The sequence below is a fragment of the Oncorhynchus keta genome, chromosome 35 (genome assembly GCF_023373465.1).
Source record: "Oncorhynchus keta strain PuntledgeMale-10-30-2019 chromosome 35, Oket_V2, whole genome shotgun sequence".
Taxonomy (NCBI): Eukaryota; Metazoa; Chordata; class Actinopteri; order Salmoniformes; family Salmonidae; genus Oncorhynchus; species Oncorhynchus keta.
This window is the reverse complement of record NC_068455.1, coordinates 42087644-42111284: the sequence shown is the minus strand read 5'-3', so window position 1 is coordinate 42111284 and position 23641 is coordinate 42087644. Positions and strand designations below refer to the sequence as shown.

At 40.1% G+C, this 23641-nt stretch overlaps 2 protein-coding genes across 2 annotated transcripts; both read right to left on the bottom strand.

The window, feature by feature from the left end:
• Positions 1 to 111: 111 nt before the first annotated feature.
• On the bottom strand, positions 112 to 21024 carry LOC118368505 (zinc finger protein 292-like). The gene is made up of 8 exons (XM_035752662.2): positions 19664 to 21024; positions 11196 to 11350; positions 8213 to 8291; positions 7810 to 7945; positions 7477 to 7679; positions 7125 to 7261; positions 6851 to 6992; positions 112 to 6752 (listed from the first exon to the last, which is right to left on the bottom strand). The coding sequence occupies exons 1-8, from the start codon at positions 19811 to 19813 to the stop codon at positions 561 to 563; spliced, it is 7194 nt and encodes a 2397-aa protein (XP_035608555.1). The 5' UTR covers positions 19814 to 21024; the 3' UTR covers positions 112 to 560.
• Positions 21025 to 21031: 7 nt separating this feature from the next.
• Positions 21032 to 22400, bottom strand: LOC118368504 (glycoprotein hormones alpha chain 1-like). Its single transcript, XM_035752661.2, has 4 exons — positions 22228 to 22400; positions 22010 to 22122; positions 21561 to 21748; positions 21032 to 21364 (listed from the first exon to the last, which is right to left on the bottom strand). Exons 2-4 carry the CDS (start codon positions 22101 to 22103, stop codon positions 21290 to 21292), a joined length of 357 nt encoding a protein of 118 aa, XP_035608554.1. The 5' UTR covers positions 22104 to 22122; positions 22228 to 22400; the 3' UTR covers positions 21032 to 21289.
• Between the last annotated feature and the right edge of the window lie 1241 nt (positions 22401 to 23641).

Here is a 23641-nt window from a genome sequence, read left to right as displayed (position 1 = left end):
AGGGTTATGGCGGTTTAACTCGGTGTGTGTGTGTGTGTGTGTGTGTGTCAAAACCACCAGTCAAATGCAATGACATCAAATGGGCTCTTCACATAGTTGCTTTATAATACTGAATGTAAATAACATCCTGCAAACAAGTTTTACAAAGGCAAACAGTTATTTTATTTAACACTTTGTGGAAGACATGTAAATATTACAGATACTAGTGTTGAAACATTTAAATAAACAAAAAATATAATCCCATAGGGATATATAAAAACAGTTTTTCCTTAAAATTCTTCATTTAGCAAAAACAATTAGTACTAGAAGCCTCATAAATACAAACATGTTCTAAAGTCTATGTTCCCTATAGATTACCTGGTTCTTATATGACTAACATACATCACCCAAACTTAAAATCAATCATAATAAGTAGAAAATACTCCTTCAATTGTTTAATGGTGAAAACAGTTTACCATTTGATATCTGAACAATATTAACATATGTTTGCAGCATGTTACATTTCTAATCCTGAGTTAAGAGTAAAAAATAAAAACATCAGGCTGTGAGCAATCCATCAACTATGAAGCCACTTTTTTTATTAAAACCATGGGTCGCATATCTTGAAGTTGCTTTAGCAAAAGCTCAGCACCATTGGAAAAGGTTTTGTCAACTACTATCTTCACATTGTTCACCGATTGAAGACTGAGAGGATTTCTGAAGTCTACAAGGTTTTGACAGGCTTCAATAAATAGATCAGGTGTTTCGCATATAATGTTGGCCGTCTTCTGCTGAAAGGTACGCTGCTGTTTTAATGGCAACTCCGTTCTTGAACCTCCACTCATTTTTCTTTTGGGAGTGTGGGTCGATGGTGAAGTTTCCAGGAACTTTAACAAGGTGTCCAGTGCAACACCATCCTCTGTTTCGTCCTCTTGAGAAGCAGTGAAGCCCTGGTCTGAAGTGTCTGTCAACCGGTAAACTTTATCTGCTGGACGATTTCTCAGAGTCAATTTTCTGTCCGGACAAGCTAATGCTCGCCGCTCCGATTTGAAGGGACGCCCCCTCTTTTTGACCTCCGAAGTAGAAGACTGGGATTCAGAACTAGCATCAGTTGACAGTTTAGCCTCTGCTTGAATGACACCATCCAACGCTTCTTGCCTCTGACAGTTGGTCTTTGAAATCTCAGATTCACTCTCATTAGGGTCCGTCTCCTCAGCGGAGGCGTCTGTTGACATACCCTCGGATTTGTTTGCATCTTTGAATCTTGAGCGTGGGTACTTTTTGCAGAAAATGAACTGGCTTCTCTGATCCTCTATAAATCTCTCAGTGAGTCCATGTGTGGTGTAATGTCTGAATATATTCCGTTCAGCCCTCTCAACAGCATCACAGCCTTTTATCATGCATGGGTATTGCAAAGAGAAGTTTTTTGTGCACATGGCAGATGCTTCATCCATAGATTTCAGAGAGGGTTTTCCAAAGCTAGTCCAGTGGTCAGGTGATTTGTCATCTTTCTTTTTAGTGTTTTTTTTCTTCACTTTGAATTTGTTTTCAATGTTCTCTTTACCATTGTTGGGAATGTCGCCCGTTCTCTGTTGCTGTGTTCTGGGAATATAAATTAAATTATGCTTTTTCATCTCATGACGAAGGAGGTTTGACTTTGTAGTGTAGACCCGGTCACAGCCATCATACTCACACTTGAAAGTCTGATCCACACTGCCTCTCTCAGAGATGTTTATTTCCTTGTGAAAGTTTTTTATGTGGTCAATGTATTTCTCCACAGAGGTGAAGGAGACTGTACATTCTGACCGGTCACACTGGAATGTCCCTACCTTGATGCTTGACATCATAACAGTGGCTTTATCTCGAGTGAATTTATGAAGCAAGAGGTAATGCTGCACTAAGGTTGTGATCCCCGGGAATATCCTTGAACAGTCTTTCACTTGACATCTGATTTCATTATTCTGGACTTCAGCAGCTTGTTGACCAGGGATGTCAGTATCAAGGTCTCCTGAAGGCAGGGGAATGGATGACTGATGCATAGCCCTACAGTGAAGTATCAAATTTTGCTGGATCGTAAAAGCTGCAGCGCATCCTTCATGAACACAACGGTACGGCCTATATGGACTGAAAGAATTGTCAGCGTCACACAGTTGAAGCCCCAACCTTTTCTGAACCTTTTCTTTCTTTTGGACATGAACCTCATCTTTAGATATTGTGTTTTTTGAACAACCTGCTTTTTCAGGTAAGGGTTTCACAGCCTGGCTGGATATTGCCTCTGTTGCATGGCTAAAAGATTTAGTGTTTGAACTTGCTTCTGGCTCTTTTGGAGTGTCACCTTGACTGAATTTCTGCTTCAACACTGGGGTGTGGTTCATTTGCATGCCTGTCATCGATGGCTCATTCTTGGTGTATCCTGTCTTTGATGGTGATTCTAACCGGTAAAATGACTTGTCAAGGTCCTCCAGAGTATCTTGTGGTGATTGCAACCTCTCAACTGTTAACTGATGGAAGGAATCCTCTTGTACTACATCTCCTGCTGTAATGATCTCAGAGGACTGTGCATGTCCCTCTTGATTTGTGCTTTGCATTGGACAGCCAATGTCAATATCAAGTGGCTCTTGTTTGATTAAAGTCGACACAACTGAAGATCCAGTTCCATTACTACTCTCTACCTCTGTTTTGATAGAAGAGTTGCTTGACTTTTTTTTGCGACTTCCAACCTTTAACTTGTTCATCTCTGCCTGCGTCAGGTGGTGAACCTTTTCATAGTGAATTCTTAGGCCTGTGGTTCTGGTAAATGTTTTAGGGCAAATGTGACAAGGATATGGAGAGAATTTGACTGGGGTTTTCTTGAGGTCCTCAATCATCTCAATTGTGTAATCATGAACTCGAGCAAGGTGTCTGAACAACGCCTCTTTGGTCATGAACCCATATTCACAATTATCCATTTCACACTTGAACGGCTTGGGGCCATTGTCACGATTCTGGTCCTCCTTCATAATCATTTTTGTTGTCATGCTTTGATCACTATCTTTTTGCATGACATTATCGCTTGAGATTGCATTGCTTTGGCGGTCATTGTACTTTGAGGAACAATTTTCCTGCAAACTTTTCTCATGTGCAGCTTCAACCAAATCCAACATTTGTAAGGCATTTTGAATTTCTATAACCTTGTCATCTTGACATGCTGCAATGGAAGTTGTATTTGACCTTTTTTCAGCAAGACTATTATTCGACTTTCGCTCCTTCTGCTGACAAACATTATTTTTTGACTGTATCAATTCTATCCAAACTTCTGCTTTATTTGGGCAGGGTTTGGATTGTCCACCTGTCAAAACTGAAGGAAATGTGTTTAATGAATGCGAATCCAGTGGTTTTGAGGTTTCCTTTTGTGCTAATTCAGAGGTATTTGGTGTGGAGAGATTACCAACAACTTCTTGTGGGAATTCAACATTTACCAAGTTGTTTGATGATCCATTGGTTTCAGGAACATTTGGGTCATTGAGAAAGTCGAGAAATGATGTAGGCAAATCGTCCGTTAAATCCATTTCATCTAATGGTTTGCACTGGGAGCGTTTTGAAAGATGACCTCCGAGAGATTTTGTGCTTGAGAATTCTCTAAAGCATCTTCGGCAGATAACTTTACCATCCTTTATAATAGCAGGCCATTTCGTTCTCTTGCTGAGTCTGCAGCGTTTTACTGTCTGTGTCTCATGAACAGCATTCTTGTCATCTGCAGGGATAGCTTCAGATTCTGCATGACATGTGTCGTCATTAGATACATCAGTTTGGATAGAAGAATGTGGATTAAGAAGCATGTCATCTACAGAGCTGTTCATCTGATTCTCATAATTGGGTGATGTAAAATGGGTTATGTTCTCAATGTTGGTCATCTCCACTGTGTTTCTTGGTGCTACTTGGCCATCATGACTCAATACATTGCTTGGAATGTCTGTTGATGGCCTTGATCTTGAATTAAGATTGAAAGATTCATCTGGGACATATGAAGCAAAGAAACCTCCAGCTGACAAATTGTTACCATTACTTTCTTGGGAAAACATACTGGAATAGTTTTTTCTCATTAGGGAAACATCAACACTATCTGCATTAACCCCAGAGTTAATTATCCCAAAGTGTTGTCCTCCACTGTGCATGTGTCCTCCATTATCCAGCATAAGCGAGCTTGACACATATTCTGACATCTGATTCATCAAACTTGATTCTGATTTAATGGGATGGATGGCACTGCCATGCATATTTGCTGGTGTATGTTCTCTGCCCCTTTCTAATGGATAGCCAGTTGGATGAGATTCTGATTGCCAAGGAGTTACACTCTTATTGGGGTATTCATTCAGATGGAAGACATCTGCATAGCAATTGTTCAATGTAGATGTCCACACTTCACCCATCTCTGTTTGCATTAGCCCAGTCTGATTTGGTGGGGCTTCCCAAGGGGGGCAAACAGCAGGTAAACTTGAACATGCCATCGGATATTCAAACTGTTGTAGTCCAGTATTTCTGCATTGCGATACTTGATGAAGTGGTGTTTGGTCCTTTGAAGTCCTGTTCACGGAAGGAACCTTTCTCGAAGTTATTTTGGCAACTTTCTTGTACTTCTTAGCCAGTTTCCAGTCTTCAAAAATGTCTGGATGGTTTTTCTTTACATGTCGGGAGAGACTTTTAGGGGTACTGTATTTGCGGTCACATGCTTCAAGTGGACAACTATGTGCGTCTTCATCTCTACCAGTTATTGCAGGAGTGCTTTCATATGGATGTAGCAAAAACGGGGGTTCACTCTTAATTGCTGGTAGAGGAAAGGCCTGTGGTAACACTTTCTGAACAGCTTGAGTTGGTTGGTTATCCAGGTCCTCTTTTGGATACCCTTTCAAGGGATTGGTTCCACAGTGATTTTGATCCTCACAATTGGCAATCATATTTTGGAGTGGGACATCAGGAGATAGTTTTGCATTCTCCAATCCGAGCTTAGTTTTGATGAGTGGAACATAACACTTCTGTAACTCCTTTCTAGGATTGGTAACAGAATTCAACATGCTCTCGACTGAATGTTTTATTTTCACTGTGCCGTTTGGGTTCTCAGGAACTGTTGATGTTGACGAACCTGACTTAACTACTCCTTCCTTCACATAATCTACTCCTTCCTTCACATAATCATGTGCAGTCTTCTGATCTAGAATGACAGAGGCAGAGCAGGTTTCCTCTTGCCTAGCGGAGTACTGGGTGGAAGGTTCCATTTTAGGTACAGGATGGTTCTCACTTGTGATGGGCACTTCATTTGTATCATGGTTCTGCTGATGCAAATTTAGCTGGGACTGTGAATAGAAAATCTTCCCACAATTAGCTATTTTGCAAGTGAATGTAAGATAATGTTGTGCCTCATGATCATACAACAGGTAGGCCTCATTGAAAATCCTTCCACAATTAGGGAACATACAACTTGCCTTAAAGTCAGTGTGTTGTCTTTTATGCATGAGAAGTTCCGAATTGCAGTGAAAGCTGGCTGTGCAATTCAGCTGTATGCAATAATATGGCTTAGCACCACAGTGCATTTGCAAATGATCATTGAGATGTCTGGCATTAACAAACTGCCGACGACAATACTGACACACAACCTTCTGTCGTTGTATCTCCAAAAAACGTGTTGCTTCCTCGTCATTTTTGTGGGCTTTTACATGAGTTACAAGACTCCGAAAAAACTTGAATACCTTCTGACAGTATGTAACAGGGCAGACACAATCCTCTGTAAATTCAGCTTCATATCTAGTTTGTACAGGCTTTGGAGGACTGACCTTAGTTTGTACAGGATTTTGAGTATTGACTTTGACAGTTTCAGCACTGTTGTGATTTCCATCCAGAGAATTAGCATCATTTGGACTGACATTGGTCTCTGCCTCAAGATTAACAACAGCTCTATCTTTCAAATGATTCCAATGACTGCTGGTGGATTGCATTGGCTTGGGCAATTTCCTAGTTGCTTTCATTGCAGCAAGTCGCTCTTTGCAAGATTGCTTTACATGTGATGCTACATGTGGCTCAAGGACCTCCTTAGTGTTAAAGCTGTCAGCACAAATTGGACAGGTGTAGACCCCATCTTTAAAATGCTTCTGTGCATGACGGACTATCCTGTGGCCAAGGAACTCTTTATCACATAGAACACAATACTGCATATAGGCTCGCCAATTCCTAAATCTTGCCGAAACAAACCCTTTCTCCCTTAATTTCTTAGCTTCCCTATTTTTCTCTTTTTCATCTGCAATTTCATTCAATTCATTTGTTGTGTTCAAAATAAAATCCTCAAGGTCTTTGAACTCTGAACCTTTTTCTGCAGCATCATCAAGTCCCTCATCAGTGTCATTGAGAGTGTCGATAGATGACACAAAGGATGCCTCCTCACCCATCAATGCCAAACAATTGCGCTTCAAGGTTCTCCAGTCCCAAAATTCTGGATCAAAAGGCCACTGTGTCTTCAAGGCCAACAGTAACTCACAGCGTAGTGAGTTGGGTACTGGAAGATTCTCATCCTCACGCTTTTCATCAGATTCATTATAGAGTGATTCAACAGCATAATATGAGTTCACAGTAGGCTGATTGAGGAACTCTGTTAGTTGACATGCCTGTTTCACCTCGAAATCAGTGGGCAAAAGGCAGGAAATTGTTTTGCAGATGGTGGTCCTGCTATCTGTGTTGTCAGTGGATGCCATTTGTAGAGCTCGAATGCACATTTCAATGCACACAGGCAGTCCCACTCCTCCAACCTGATAAAAGAATAAAGCCCAAGTCAGTCATGAGAATATAAATCGCTACAGGCTATATCCAGGCAGTAGCGTATACAATTTTACACAAAGAATTTCACCTCGGACTGGATAACCTTGATGAGGAAGAGGATATGACAGACGTTCCTTGATAGCAGGACCAACTTTCTGCATTGATCAAGAAATGAATCTCCCGAAGACTCTGACCGCATTAAAAGCTTACTCCAGAAGAGTGTGAGCTCCCTTGAAGAAGAAAAGTATATCATTATTGGTCAGCTACACATGAAGGGCTTTACAAGAGGTAGTTTGCCGTCAACACAACATCCGCTCTAAACTGTGAGAGGGAGTGGAAAATGAAAAGAGGGCAATACTCACCAGGCACAATACACATCTCCCTGGAGAAGCTGCCGCTTGAGGAAAGCAGAGCACAAACAAAGGGCTCCTTTTTCATCCCCATCCGACTCCAGGTTACAAATCATCTCCAATGCATCCTTACAGTCTACCTGGGTGATCTGGCACAGAGAAAACATATAATGATGGTAATTCATTGCCATCCACAGTTGATCATTTTACATTAGGGTCATCTTCATTTATCATTATCAAACAGGAGTTGTTTAATTTCTTCAGCAAATCTCCATCCGTAATTAAAAGACCACCATTTGGGTCAGCACCCTTATTTGAATGCACTTGCCTGGTAAACGACTTAATGTAAATGCTATTCACTCACCTCTTGCATGAGTTGTTCTTGTGTTTTTGTCACACACAGGCAAACAAAGTATGTCTGCTTGAAGTTCCCTTTTCCTTCGTACTCTGGATACTCCGAGCACACCTTCGCTAAGACAGCTGCTTTCTCTGCTCGATTCTGTTTGATAAGGTGCTTTATTCGCATATTAAGGAGTGTAGGACCTTCCATCTGCAGGAACTCATTAACTGGGGAGTAGAGAAAGAGAACACTATTACAAATAGCACTTCTGAGCCGTCACCACAACATTTAATCAGTCAACTCACATGTAGAACGTTTTTGCTATTAGGGAAAAAAAAACGGTAGGCTAAAACTAACCTCTGTCAATTTCAGGTATCTCATTAGACAGAATGCTGCACAGAGTGGTGTTGTTCCACACACCAGGCGCCTGTGCCATAGCTGATAGCATGTGAAGCTGTGTGTTCCCATTTTCTTGCAAAAGGCTGTGCGCCAACTATAAATGAAAGGAAATAACTTCATAAAACTTCAGATATACCGACCAAACAACTTTTCTAAACACAAGATTCTCTAATTATGTCAAATAGGGTTTGTGATATGTGCATGCATATTTCAATTCAGTTTCAAAGCGACACCATGTCACTTTTTCTAGAGAGAATTGGCAGTAGAATTTTTATTTATTTAAATAAAATAAAAGTTCACTCCATACATTTCTGTTTTATGCAAAGTTGATTAACAAAAAAAGAGCAGCATTGAGACTAACCTTGATAGAGGACTGAAACTCCCCCCATAAGGCACCAGGGACATGCTCAGGCAGTGAGAGAAGGAGCTCCAGACAGCTCCTGTAAGTAAAACAGGGTCATTCAATGAGTTTGTTTAGGTTCATGCTAATGCTGCTAAAGTTGTGTGCAGATGACTAAAATGAAAGAATCACTACACACTTCTGCCACAGCTCTTATTATAAGGAAAGGCTCATTTAGCTTGTGAAATGAGTGAGGCAGGATTACGTGGAACCCAAACCGGCTGTGCGCAATCGTGCATAAATGTATTTTGTCCCCCCACACCAAACACGATCATGACACACAGGTTAAAATATCAAAAACTCTGAACCAATGACATTAATTTGGGGACAGGTTGAAAAGCATTAAACATGTATGGCAATTTAGCTAGCTTGCACTTGCTAGCTAATTTGTCCTATTTAGCTAGCTTATTTGTCCTGGGATATATACATTGAGTTGTTATTTTACCTGAAATGCACATGGTCCTCCACTCCGACAATTAATCCACACATAAAACGGTCAACCAAATCGTTTCTAGTAATCTCTCCTTTGGCACCTGTCATAAATTTGGTGAATTACCGCCACCAACCTCATTTGTCTTTCAGTCACCCACGTGGGTATAACCAATGCACTATTGTAAAGTGGCTGTTCCACTGGATGTCATAAGGTGAATGCACCAATTTGTAAGTCGCTCTGGATAAGAGCGTCTGCTAAATGACTTAAATGTAATGTAATGTAAATGAGATGGCACGTGGGTACCTGCTTCTATAAACCAATGAGGAGATGGGAGAGGCAGGACTTGGGAGAGGCAGGACTTGCAGCGCGATCTGCGTCACAAATAGTGACTTCTATTTTAGCCCTTGGTAACGCAGACGCTCGTTGACTCGTGCAAGCAGTGTGGGTGCAATAATTGAATAATATAGATTTCTAAATTAATTTTGCGACGTTCGCATCGCTTCAGAGTATTAGGGTTGTGGCAGTCATGACATTTTGTCAGCCGGTGATTGTCAAGCAAATAACGGTTGGTCTCACTGTAACACATTTTGCATCTCCTGGCTTCCACGCATAGCCTACAAGCCATTTATGCGGACCTTTGGAACATGTACATTTTTTTTTAAGTCTAGTAATTCCATGTAATATAGCCTACACCATCACAATAAATCAATTTATTTAGACAGGTCTGAAGAAAATGTATTCTATTTCATTAGAACAGAATAGCATAATCTGAGTTGTCTGTATGTTAGGCCCTGATTTGGCTATGCCATATGGCTGTGGGCTACACTAGTTCATTTAGTAGACAAGATTTGCTTAGAATTCCATGGCATTATATTATAGTATGAAGCATACAATTGAACATAGCTGAATAAAATAGAAAGGATATTTTCTCCAACTGATTTGAGTGAGTGCGCACAAGACTATTCTGCGTTGAGCGGTTAATAAAGAAACAGGTACTCCGGTTTGCTTAATTTAGTTATGATACTAATGTTGGGCAAAATGTTTAGATTTTTTAAATACATGCTATAAGGCTGCATGATGCAACTAATGATGATTTGAAAAAAGTTGCATGAAAGGCATGAGCTCAGCTTTGTTTTTTTTGCACAAGCTGTACACACGTCATCAGTCTCTCATTCACAATTTCACAAGCACTTGAATTTTCCGGCTGCACTCCCTTTGTGTGGCCATAATGTCCCTTTAAAAAGAAATCCATGCTTTTTGTGGCCAGTGGCCATTGTGCCCTTGGGCATAACATAATAATTCAAATTCCCTTCTCCCGGCTGCATGCCCGAAGCACTCAGCACCTCTCACTCACATGGCTCTCCGTCACGTAAATGGGTCTTCTCACAGGCTACAAGTAAAGACAGACATTTGGCTGCAACACTGCTGGGATCGAGCCCAGGTCTGGAGTGACACCTACAGCACTGCAGTGCCTTAAACCACTGCGCCACTCGGGAGGCCCATAAAGGTGCAATTTTCACCATAAAAATATTCCCCAAACTTGACTCACACGCTGTGTATGTATGCCAATTAGGCTCCTACATCCATTGTAAAGCAGATAAATGTGCTTCAATTTAAGTCATTTGGCCACTTTAGTTGTGATACAAACCTTATCAAAACATATAGGCCTATGGGCTAGGCTACAAAAGTTTTAAAAGCATGCGCTGTTTCTTGCCTTGCGCTGGGCATCATTCACAAGTGGTAATACATCATTCACAAGTGGTAGGCTAATATTGTCACCCATCACACTATTATTGATTCAATCTTGTCTTTACATATACAAAATAATACATGGGTGAAATTTGTTTAGAATGGACCATTATCATGCACCCGTATCGAAACAGGGGCAGTGTAAAAAAAAAAAGACATAACATTTATGAAATTAAATAGCGAATGGAGGGCGCTTTTCCCATGGTTCATTTTCATACCATACCATTTTCATATACTCCTGTTTTAAAGAGAAGGAATGTGCTTAATATTAGGAAAGCTGAGAAATAAATATAGCAGGCCTAGCCTGGTAATGGGATCCTCTTTTTAATAGAGGCCATCAACTTCTCACGCAATTGTGTAGCCTATAGAAATGTTGCACAACATGAGCTCAAGAAGTGTTTGATTAGATTTTAGATTACATTTGCATTGATGTCAGAGTTAGAAGGACAAGAGTGCGGAGTACCAGGCAGTTAGCAAGTTTGGTACGCTACTAACGACCATCAGCAGCATCAGTTTGGAAAAGCCTAACTACCATGACTAAACGGTCACCTGGAATTTGACTGCATCTTGACTCATGACCGCCGGTGAGGCGGTAATACGGTCACCATAAAAACCCTAGGCAGGATACAGTTGTATTGGTCAGTAGCACTAGCAGAAGTGGAATGCAAACAGTCATTCAACAACATAGGCCGGGCACCATCTGAAATAATGCATAGCTGGTTCCATGAAGCATCTATGCATATGAAATCAGACCATACTCACATTGCTAGGTTTTCAAGAACGAGTGGCACATTTTCACATTCGGAGGAGAGACAGGATGTGGCCTTCGCATAACTGAGTATGGCCACTGTGTATGCCTCCAGTAAAGGCAGTGGCTCCTCCTCAGTCTTCCATCGGCCTGCATGTTCCACAAGGATCTGTAAACAAATGACAACATCATGGCATGCTCCCAGTCTGGCATAAAATGTGGCAAGCTGATTAGTGCTTGCTATTAAATGTATTTGTATTTTCTCAACTACTTGACAATTATCATAGAAAATGACTAATGGACTAATTTCATTAAGTATTAGTCCTTCCAAGTAAATTAGGCTACACTCCATTAAAATAGCAAATTGAGAAAACCACAACTACCAAAACAATTGGGAAATAATCAGGGCCGGAACGACACCAGTATCACCATACTCGTTAAGTTGTTTCGTAAGCCACAATACTATTTATGAACGCAGCCCTCATTCAGGGTCACATTTAATTTATTTTCCAAGCTATAGCTCACAATATTTTACGTATAGCAGGTTTTTAAAGGACCAAAGAGTTTGGCCTGCTTGGTGTTTACATTTTTGCCATGGAAAACATACTGTGATACTGGCATCATCCCAGCCCTATAAATAATAGTCTATACTCTAGCCCAGGGATGGGAAACTCCTGCCCTCGGGGCCCTGATCTGTATCACACTTCCCAGCCCCACAGCTAACACACCTGATTAAACAAATTACATTCTAAACTGAAATAGATAAACATCAGTGCATGATGACCTAATGCAAATGTGCCCACTCTAGTCTTGGCACATGCGCTCTAGCCAACAGCTCACAAATTATATATTACTTATTTTCCACCATAATTTGCAAATAAATTCATTAAAAATCCTACAATGTGATTTTCTGGATTTTTGTTTCTCATTTTGTCTGTCATAGTTGTACATATGATGAAAATTACAGGCCTCATCTTTTTAAGTGGGAGAACTTGCACAATTGATGGCTGACTAAATACTTTTTTGCCCCACTGTACCACCCTTACCTTGTCACAACAACTGATTGGTTCAAACGGATTAACAAGGAAAGAAATTCCACAAATTAACCTTCATCAAGGAACACCTGTTAATTGAAATGCATTCCAGGGGACTGACTACCTCATGAAGCTGGTTGAGAGAATGCCAAGAGTGTGCAGAGCTGTCGTCAAGGCAAAGGGTGGCTTCTTTGAAGAACCTTTGTTTTACACTTTTTGGTTTCTACATGATTCCATGTGTGCTGTTTCATAATTTTTATGTCTTCACTATTATTCTAGAATGTAGAAATAGTACAAATAAAGAAAAACCCTGGAATGAATCGGTGTCCAAACTTTTGACTGGTACTGTAAGAATTCAGACAATTTGCTATGAGACTCAATATTGATACTCAGGTGAATCTTGTTTCCATTATTCATATTTGAGATGTTTCAACAACTTCGTTGAACTTGATTATTAAATTGATTGGACATGATTTGGAAAGGTACACCCAACTATATAAAGAAAAGAAGGTCCCACAGTTGACAGTGCATGGTTAGAGCAAAAACCAAGCCATGAGGTCGAAGAAATTGTACGTGGAGCTCCGAGACAGGATTGTCACTGACAGCTCTCCAGAGTTCCTCTGTTGAGATGGGAGAACCACCCTAAAGGGCAACCAGCACCAATCAGGTATTTATGGTAGAGTCCCAAGACAGAAGGCACTCAAAAGAATGCATGACAGTTTGCCAAAGGGCACCTAAAGGACTCTCAGACCATGAGAAACAAGATTCTCTGGTTTGGTGAAACCTTTGGCCTGAATGCCAAGCATCACATCTGGAGGAAATCTGGCACCATCCCTATGGTGAAGCATGGTTTTCAGCGGCAGGGACTGGGAGACTACTTACTCAGGCTCGAGGGAAAGATGAAGAGGAAAATACAGTAAGATCCTTGATGAAGTCCTGAGTGCTCTGGAGCAGGTACTCAGACTGGGGCAAAGGTTCACCTTCCAACAGGACAATGACCAAAAGCACACAGCCAGGACAACACAGGCGTTGCTTCGGGACAAGTCTCTGAATGTCCTTGGGTTCATGTCCGGGTTCTGGCTGGGCCACTCAATCAAACATCTCTGGAGAGACCTGAAAGTAGCTGCGCAGCAATGCTCCTCATCCAACCTGACAGAGCTTGAGAGGATCTGCAGAGAAGAATGGAGGACAAACTCCAAATACTGGTGTGCCAAGCTTGTAGCATCATACCCAAGAAGACTTGAGGCTGTAATTGCTGCCAAAGGTGCTTCAACAAAGTACTGAGTAAAGGGCCTGAATACTTATGTAAATTTGATATTTCAGGGGGGTATATAAAATTTGCAAAGATTCATAAAAACCTGTGTTTTGTCATTATGGGGTATTGTGTGTAGATTGGTTAGGAAAATTATTTAATCAATTTTCGATAAAGGATGTAACTTAACACGTGGAAAAAGAGGTCTGAATACGTTCCAAATGCACCGTATAAATCTCCTGTAGGCATATTTATGGCATTCACTAATGTAAAGAATAGGGATGCAAAATGTATCGGTGAAAATATAGGAAAATCGTCCGATATTAGTCAAAAAAGCCAACACCTGTATCGGCCCGATGTAGAGTTTAACGCCGATGTGCAAAACCGATGTCAAAGCTGACGTGCGTACCTATATAACGTACAGGACGCAATGACGGCATGTAAAATTCTGCGCTACATGTGCAAAACAGCATTCTTAACCTAGCCCACAATGTCTGCTGTGTGAATCGAGCAGGTAACAAGTCGGCCGGCAATTGAAAGAGTAAGAACATTTCAGAGAGACAGCAAAGGTGAAATTCATTAACGGCAAGATAACGTAATTTGTTCTGTCGTGGGTGATGTTGGCTTTCTGGTTGAGCACCGGTATACACTACCAAGTGCGCTATTTTTCAGACGTTGCCCTACCGGAGTTACACAGTAATAGCACTGCTATAAGCTTCACGACATACCATGGAATGCCATTTGGGTCTTCGCATGTCAAAAAAAATATGTCAAATAACACTATTTAACAAGTCAAATAACAGTTCTATTATAGAATGTTGTGTGTTAGGAATTTGCACGTGCAAGCCAAGCGCCACTACTACTATCAGTAGCACTGTCAAAGCTGTACAAAAAAAAGTCTGCAAACGAGCAAACACCGGCAACGAACGATGTCTTTAAAATACTGCGTTGGTAATGAAGCATTATTTGTTTGACCGCAACTTCTGGGGTAGCTAGCTTTAGCTTGGTACCTAGCTAGCACCAATACAACCAACCTGAAAACAATGACCAGTAGAAACTGCAGTCGTTTTCATTATTCTTAGCAGTGATTTAGGAATTCTTTTGAGTAAGTTTTAGCTAGGTAGCCACTTGTTCGCCTATTGAAATTGAACTTCAGTTCTTGAAAATGAACAGCTAGTCAGTTACTTAAACCCATTGCTCTAAACTAACGTTAGAAACAGCCAGCTAGCTTCATCTGGCTAGTGAGTCGAGGCCGGTCTGGATTATGTGTTGTGAAGCTAGCCACAATAACGATTAGGCCCAATAGTGGAATTTGGCTTCAAAATAAAAGTACCTATTTGAAAGTGATGCAGAAGGTTACAATTGGTGGAATCATGCCATATTTAGACTAGATAATGTTAAAAAAGTTTGGCATGTGAAGCAATCTAATTATCAGTCTACTCGGTGACACTCACAGAACACAACTGCGTTGTAGCTCTTATCGCAGGACTGTGACTGTGTGAAATCACCTCCCCAGTCAGCCTATTGTGTGTATTGACATTCATATTGCACTGTACAGCTTTACCTAAGAATTGGGGATCAATGAAATGCGGTATCAGTCTACTCAATACCCAATATATTTTTCCCCAACATCCTCCTCAGAGTTATCAGACTCCAAAACATCCACGCAGTATTGTTTCGGACAACGCTGGGCCAATTGTGCGCCGCACTGTGGGACTCCCAACCACGGCCAGATGTGACACAGCCTGGATTCGAACCAGGGACTGTAGTGACACCTCTTGCACTGAGATAACAGTGCCTTAGACTGCTGTGTCCACATGTGTGTGTTAACTATTTAACTGTACTAGAATGCTTAAAGGCTGCTAAAATGTTAAATATCAGTTATCAGGATCGTTTTTTTGGCAAGGAAAATATGGGATATCGTTATCGGCCAAAAATGTCATATCGGTGCATCACTAGTAAAGAACACTTTGTTGGACTGCGAACATTCACCTCATATGTGGTCTAATAAAAAAAATGAAAGATGAACCAACATACAGTGCCTTCAGAAAGTTTTGTTTTACAGCCTGAATGCAAAATGTATGAAATATATTTATCTCACCCATCTACACACAATATACCCCATAATGACAAAGTGAAAACATGTTTTTCGAAATGTTTGCAAATGTATTACCAATGAAATACAGCAATATCTTTCCATTTACATAAGTATTCACCCCATGAGTAGGGCTGGGCGGTAAACTGTTTTTTACAATATACCGGTATTGATGCACGGACCGGTTTGAGTTTTTACGTTACCTTCTACAACAGTATTTGAATGTTTGGTTTGTTAAATGGGATATGCCGTGTGTCCATTTTTATAGTTTACTTCGCTACTTGAGTCATCTCTCCACTCTTGCTCTCCATGCTGGTTTCCACACAGATCTAACCCCGCCCCCTGTCACTCAAGGAGCGCATTTGTTGTTCCTCGAAAACTTGCGTTCAGTCTGCATGGTCAACGTAGCACATGCAACAATGACGACAATGATGCCGTTTTCATTTGGCTTCTTAATATAAATCCACTAGCGTTCTACAATTACACTTAATTTATGTTTCTTACATCTGCAAACAGCTAGTTTGTCTTTTCTTAGCAAGTTAGGCCTAAATCTTCTTTGCTACTAATGCTAAGTTAGCTGGGTAGCTAGCTAATGAATGTACTGAGTAAGAGAACCTAATTAGCTATACAGCCTGATTATACCAGTGATGGTATAGACCTAAATCTGCATGTTTGTGCAACAGTATCTTTTAAATCAAAAGGGAATACGAGAAGCATGAATAAGTAAGCTACATGAAGTAGCTAATTGAACAAATTCAATGTAGCCAAAGATTATAGGGTCCCCTTGGAAACACTTATCAACACTTTGGTTCCTACCCTTTCACAATAACTCCTCTCTGGCATCATCATGTCAAACACTATTCAAAGTGCCCACTATTATATTCAAGCTATGAAAGGAGAACAATCATTATATTTCCATCATTCCAACAGCTCACCCAAGTGTTTCTCTAATTCACAAGTCAAATCACAATTGCAACATTTGGTTAAAAATAAGGCCTAGGTTGTTGGCCCATATCGTGCAACCCTACGTGGCAGTGTGAAAATGATCTCAAATTAGTGCAGGAAATGCAGAAATGTATTTGGTTGAAGTTGAATTGAACTGTATAGAACAAATCCGAGTTGAGAAAGACACATTCTAAAGGATTTCAATGGATGTTGCCACCCACTACCCATGAAGCAAATGTATAACTTTTATTATTCAAAATATTTTGCCCATATAAAACCAGCCCTACCCCCGAGTCAATACTTTGTAGAAGCTCTTTAGGCATTGATTTCAGCTGAGAGTCTTTCTGGGTAAGTCTCTAAGAGTTTCCACACCTTGATTGTGCAACATTTGCCCATTATTCTTTTCAAAATTCTGCAAGCTCTGTCAAATTTGTTGTTGATCATTCCTAGGCAACCAGGTCTTGCCATAGATTGAAGTCGAAACTAACTTGGCCACTCAGGAACATTCACTGTATTCTTGGGAAGAACTCATGTAGATCTGGTCTTGTGTTGTCCTGCTGAAAGGTGAATTCATCTCCCAGTGTCGAGTGGAAAGCAGACTGAAAAAGGTTTTCGTCTAGGATTTTGCCTGTGCTTAGCTCCATTCCGTTTCTTTTTTATCCTGAAAAACTCAGTCTAACAATTACAAACATACTCATAACATTATGCAGCTACCTCTCTGCTTGAAAATATGGAGAACGGTACTCAGTAATGTGTTCTATTGGATGTTTTTTTGCAGTATTACATGAATGGTTTCCTTCCTCTTCAGCAACAGAGTTACGAAGGACGCCTGTATATTTGTAGTGACTGGGTGTATTGATCAGTGGTGTAAAGTACTTAAGTAGTACTTTAAAGTATTTTTACTGATGTAGTTTAGGGTATTTGACAACTTTTACTTAACTACATTCCTAAAAAAAAGAATGTACTTTTCACTCCACCACCCAAAAGTACTCATTACATTTTGAGTGCTTAGCAGGACAGAAAAAAAAAAAAAAGTCTCATTCACACACTTATCAAGAGAACATCCCAGTCATCTCTACTGTCTCTGATCTGATGGGCTACCTAAACACATGCTTAGTTTGTAAATTATGTCTGAGTGTTGGAGTGTGCCCCTGGTTATGCGTAAATTAAACAAAACAAGAAAATGGTACCGTCTGGTTTGCTTTTAAGTATCAAAAGTAAAAAATAATTTAAGTGTATTTTAGAGTCAATGTCTATTAAGGTATCTTTACTCTTACTCAAGTATGACAATTGAGTATTTTTTCCACCACTGGTATTGATAAACCATCCAAAGTGTAATGAATAACATGCTCAAAGGGATATTCAATGTCTCTTGTTTTTTAACCCATCAACCAATTGATGCCCTTCTTTACGAGGCATTGGAAAACCTCCCTGGTATTTGTGGTTGAATCTGTTCGACCGAGGGACCTTACAGATAATTTTATGTGTGGGGTACAGAGATGAGGTAGTCATTCAAAAATCATGTTAAATACTATTAATGCAGAGCGAGTCCATGCAACTTATATGACTTGTTAATCATATTCTTACTCCTGAACTTAAGCTTGCCATAACAAAGGGGGTTGAATACTTATTGACAAGACATTTAAGCTTTTCATTAATTTGTTAAAAAAAATATATATAAAAACATAATTCCACTTAAACATTGTCAGGTATTGTGGTCCAGTGACCAAAACATCTAATCCATTTTAAAATCAGGCTGCAACATAATAAAATGTGCAACGTCAAGGGGTTTGAATACTTTGAAGGCACTGTAGCGACACAAGCATTATACAGGAGGCTGCTTAGACTTCTATAAGCCCGGCTCCTGATTGGAGCCTATAGTGTGGGCCAAATGGAATTCATGCAGTAGCCTATAATAGGCTAAACCACGCAGAGTAGTTCATAGGCTACCCATGCAGGACAACATTCAAAGTTGAGAGTGAGACTAACTTGAATGCTACAAGCACTGACATTCTTCTCCCTGCCTGTCATCCCTTCCCCCAGTCGAAGCCTAATCTCTGCTCAATGAGTAAGGGTCCTCTAAGAAGGACAGTCCTAAATAGACTACAACTCAGGCTATTGCTAAACGTAGCCTAACATGTGATATTTCCTTGCATTTCCAACATATGAAAATAAATAAAAATGTAATTCTCAGCACATGATAATAAACACACACAAATCTTGAGGTGACCAGGTATTTAAAGGTTGCAGAGAAAACCCTGTGTTTTAGTAAGTTAGCCTTGTAACCGTCTAGCCAATCTTGTGTGTGTTCTTATTACAGTCAATGTCAGATAAAACACTATTGTCATTTTATATCCAAATGGAGCCCGATATGAGATTGAAGTTCATTCATAATCCCTAATGTGACCAATGAATTAATAACTTCGCACAGATGGGGCTTCAAACAAGGCCCACCAGGTTTGCCACATTACACACAAAAAACAAAGACTATATATCAAGCACAAAACCGAATAAACCTACCCAAACAGGCTGATGAGTTCATATTGTTTTTCTAACAATTAAAACTATGCATACGTAGTTAACCTATGCTGTGCATGAAAATGAATACCATTAGGTTGACCAGGCCCTATAGAATACTTTTGCAGGCGCACTCAATATTGATCCACTAACACAATGGAAGAAAGGGAAAACGTTCTGTTGCCATAATTTAAAGTAAAATATGCACGTTTACATGGATGAATGATGTTTCGTCTCGTGCAAAACCTAAAACACCAACAGCTAGAGCATGTGAATAAAAGTCTGCACAAAACGCTAACTAGCTCTTCCCAGCATTAAGGAGCCTTAACTAGCTAGCTAGCCAGCCAGCATTCAACTAGCAACTCGCTAACTAGCTTGGGAAAATTAGTGATGCTCGGGTATAATTCGAAAGTAAAGGAATTAACTAAATATCGGAAAACACGTATGATGTATATAGTTCACTAACTACTATCGTTGGAAGTTAAAACGGGGAGTAATTGTGTTTTTTTATGCTCTGATGTGGCTAGCGCGAGCTAGCTACATTGTTGTACCTAACGTACACGCGCATCATCAGGCTGGAAGCTGGATGGAAGACTGCAAACCACTAGGATGGGTAGTTGGAAGAAAAAAAATGCTGACCTGGCAGAATTCCTGGCAGAAAAGCAAAGAGGACTCAGACAGTGATTCCGAGTCTTCTTTTAGCGTTGTGGTCAATTCCTGGAACCGTTCTCGGAGCCCTTCGATAGCTTTCCTTGTGTCATATTCCTTCTCTGTCTCTCCCCCCGCCATCTTCACAACAATCACGACCGCGTACGCACAGATGTTACGCTGCCAGACTTGCACGGACAGGGGGAGGGGAGAGACGACGATAAAAGCGCTACATCGGTGTCACCGGCATAAGCGTGCATGACCTTATATGAAAATAAGATAAACAAAAAATACATAATACATTACTTATTAATTGAAAGATTCATATAAGATGCTGACAATTATGTTAATATGCCTACTAGATATAACCTAGACTATAAATTGCGTATTGCCCATCAGCCAAGACCCGTGGTGGTAATCGAATAATGTTCCCCACATGCAATCTAATACTACAAAGTTCTGAAGTATTTTAGTAAATATCATGCTTAACCTACAGCTTGTTAGGCTACTTGAGGACATATAAACTCATAGTATGGCCTATAAACATAGGCCATACTAGGCCTACCTGAGGCTGTGTCATTATACACATTTTATGTTGATCCATATGCTATTGAGTGTGGTGTAGTTTGGGAGAGGAACAATATTTTTATTTCTCGTAAAACCATAAACCCTTGGTTTTACTCAAGGCATTAGTTTCTCAAAAAAGAAGCAGAGGAAAGATCATGTGTCAAAATAATATGCATGTTAAGGACATTTGAATAATTATTCAATTCATACAGTAAAGTCTTTTGTTGATCAACACAGTACAGGAATACAACTTTATATAATTGTGACCATTAGAGGACTATAAATATTCTCAGCAGACTATCCCCTTATGTGGATCACAATGATTTCCTAATGTGTGATTTCCCTTGATGGTCCAATGCAGCTGTTTCTATCTCAATATTGCATAATTTCTGGGTAACAATTAAGTATCTTAATGTGATTGTTTTCAATTAAAATGGTCAAAAATAAACAAAAATAGCTTCTTAGCAAAGAGCAATTTCTCAAGCAAGAATTTGCTAGGACTGCCTGGGAGGGGTCTGAGTGGAAGGGGAACATTTTAAACTAGCTGTTATTGGCAGAGAAGTTTGGAACTCTCTTATTTGTCGATTAACTAATTTACCGCCTGGTGACATTACCAGGCAGGCCCAAATCCATCCCACCAAAACAAGCTGACATTTCAGGTGGTCTTTTCAAACACCTTACACTAAAAGGGCATTATCATCATTTTCAGTTTCACAGTATTATTCCAACCTCGTAGTGTGAAAACATATATAAGTAAGGGTAAGTAATCCTTCTCACCCCCCTTCTCCCCCAACAAGATTTAGATGCAAGTGGCTGTTCCACTGGTTGTCATAAGGTGTATGCACCAATTTGTAAGTCGCTCTGGATAAGAGCGTCTGCTAAATGACTTAAATGTAAATGTAAATGTAAAACACAGGAAAATCACATTTTTGACTGCACTGGGCTTTTAAAACACAAGGTACTTCAGGAATGAGTTGTGCAAAATATATAGTATCTGGTGCCAAGCTTTAACTTCTGCAAACAAGTAGATTTCCAGCCCTCACATGGAGTTTATGACTTATGGTGATAACAAGTGCTGCAGTGACACTCTGTATGATTCGTCAGCTTGATGTTGTCGACCACCACCTGAGAAGAGAGGGAGAATCAAGAGACAGAGAGATGGTTTTAAAAAAAAAACACATTTGGTAAATTTGAGTTGTTCTTAAATATTACGTTTAGATGTTATGTGATACTAGGAATGTCGTCATGTCAGATGGTCAAACTTTATTTAGCTGAAGATATCAATCCCAACTCCTATACCGAAATAGCTAATCATTCTTACCCTTTTCCCTTCTTTTGCAACGCAGCATGTGGCTTCAGAGGTGATGTTCTTTGGGACCAACATGGTTGTCTTGGACCGTAGTGGGGTTGGATAAGCTCTGGAGAAGCAACAGCCTGTACACTGGTAGACAGGGGCGCCTGGTTTTGAGAAGACTTTGTTCTCCCTCAGTTTGCATTTCTCACAGACCACTGTAAAGATAATAAAGACATCAATTTATAGAAAATCTATTGAACAGTCTGATCTGTAAACTTGATGCACCATGCAACACCAATGTGTTGTCTCTCTTCCTTGTAAGCACACACTTTTTGGGAGTAAGGAGGTCATGTACCAATTTCTATTCTCTCTAATGACAACCTACTCCAAGAACAACTCACCGGTCATTTTGTTTCCAGAACATGTAGACCATTAATAAAAACAGTACTTTCAAAGTAATGTAACGTAAAACGTACTGTTTGTCATGTCGCTGTTTGGATAAGAGTCTGCGATATACAGATGTATGGACAGGATGAGGGACACTCCAGTTAATTTAAACAAGCACATCATAGTGGCGGGTGGCAATAACCTGACAAGAAAAATAAAGAAAACCATAGTTGAAAACTCATAAACACAAAAACAGCAGTGAAACAATACAATGGAAACCCAATATATTGAGTGGAAAAAGCATTACCTGTTGTATGTGTCTCTTGGTGGAAGCCTGTTCAGTGTTCAGTGAAGAGCCTACTGCTCCCACCATGAACTTTTATACTGCTGTCCCTCTGCCCATGTGCTCAACGGGGATTACGTGAACCCCTCCAACCTTATCAGTGATCTCTGCGAGGCATTGACCACTTAGCTACCTGCCTCATAATCCTTGAAATGAAAAAAGGTACAGCACACGCGGTCACAAGTCAAAACACACTTCCATCCTTCCATCCTGACTCTGGATGGGAGCTTTTAATCCCTTAAACAGATGGGATGCTGTTACTAGATAACTGCTGTTATGTCTCAGAGGGCGAGGCAGGGTCATTGGTTCATTAGTTTAACTTATGTTCATGGTCTTCTGCTTTGTAAATCATTAAATCTAAAGTAATTTTTAATACTTTGAAAATCTGATTCCTCTTTCCATGCAGGATTATAACCCCCCAAAAATAAGTAAATATATACACACAAAAGTGAAAGATTTGTTGTGAAATAAATGGGGTTTCTTATATAAACCATGAGGACTAGTCCCTGGCCGAGCTTTGTAATCCTCTGGGACAGAGCTAACATGAATGCAAGCAATGAATACTGTATGTGAAATAATGAACGTTGAATATTAAAGGGGCAATCTGTGATTGCGACATACATTTTTTTACTTTTATATTTGTGATAAACACTGAGTGTACAAAACATTAAGAACACCTTCCTAATATTGACCCCCCTCCCCCCTCTCAAACCCGTGTGCCCCTATCTACCAGTGTACAGGCTGCTGCTTCTCCAGAGCTTAACCAACCACACTACGGTCCAAGAAAACCATGTTGGTCCCAAAGAACATCACCTCTGAAGTCACATGCTGCATGGCAAAAGAAGGGAAAAGGGTAAGACAATGATTAGCTATTTCGGTATAGGAGTTGCGATTGATATCTTCAGCTACATAAAGCTTGATCATCTCACATGACAACATTCCTAGTATCAAATAACATCTAAACGTAATAATTCAACTGTTGTACCCCATCAGAACCCAAAATATAAGCTTGTTTTACTCCATTGGTTGTAAACAAAGTAATTGTAAACAAACCCTTTATAGTCTCAAAACATAGATATAACTATAATATTGATATCATGGATGGTCAGTCCTTGCATCCATTGCTCTGTCTATGAATTTGAGTGTTTACACTTCTCCAGCCCCATCCTTCAGCTGTTTACCAAAAAAAGTGGTGGGGTGTCCGCTTTGTTATTGTTTAAACTGCTGTTTGCCCCTTTAAGATGCAGTACTATCTCTTCATCTTTCTGTTTACCGGTGTGTTTTTAAATCTCCCGGCCTTGGTTGCGTTGGAGACTAGACCTGGCAGATGTAACTCAATAAGCATTGAGGGTAGCACATGAAATGTCTGAGATTTAAA

What these genes read in the sequence shown, in the direction of transcription:
- LOC118368505 (XM_035752662.2), bottom strand. Translation starts at nt 19,813, where the DNA reads ATGGCGGGGGGAGAGACAGAGAAGGAATATGACACAAGGAAAGCTATC. An exon ending in GTTCTTGAAAACCTAGCAAT is followed by an intron (nt 8,292 to 11,195) that starts GTGAGTATGGTC and finishes TTTTACTTACAG; the next exon opens with GAGCTGTCTGGAGCTCCTTC. An exon ending in TCAAGGTTATCCAGTCCGAG is followed by an intron (nt 6,753 to 6,850) that starts GTGAAATTCTTT and finishes TTCTTTTATCAG; the next exon opens with GTTGGAGGAGTGGGACTGCC.
- LOC118368504 (XM_035752661.2), bottom strand. Translation starts at nt 22,103, where the DNA reads ATGATGTGCTTGTTTAAATTAACTGGAGTGTCCCTCATCCTGTCCATA. An exon ending in AAACAGCGACATGACAAACA is followed by an intron (nt 21,749 to 22,009) that starts GTACGTTTTACG and finishes TTATCTTTACAG; the next exon opens with TGGTCTGTGAGAAATGCAAA. An exon ending in TTGCAAAAGAAGGGAAAAGG is followed by an intron (nt 21,365 to 21,560) that starts GTAAGAATGATT and finishes CTCTCTTCTCAG; the next exon opens with GTGGTGGTCGACAACATCAA.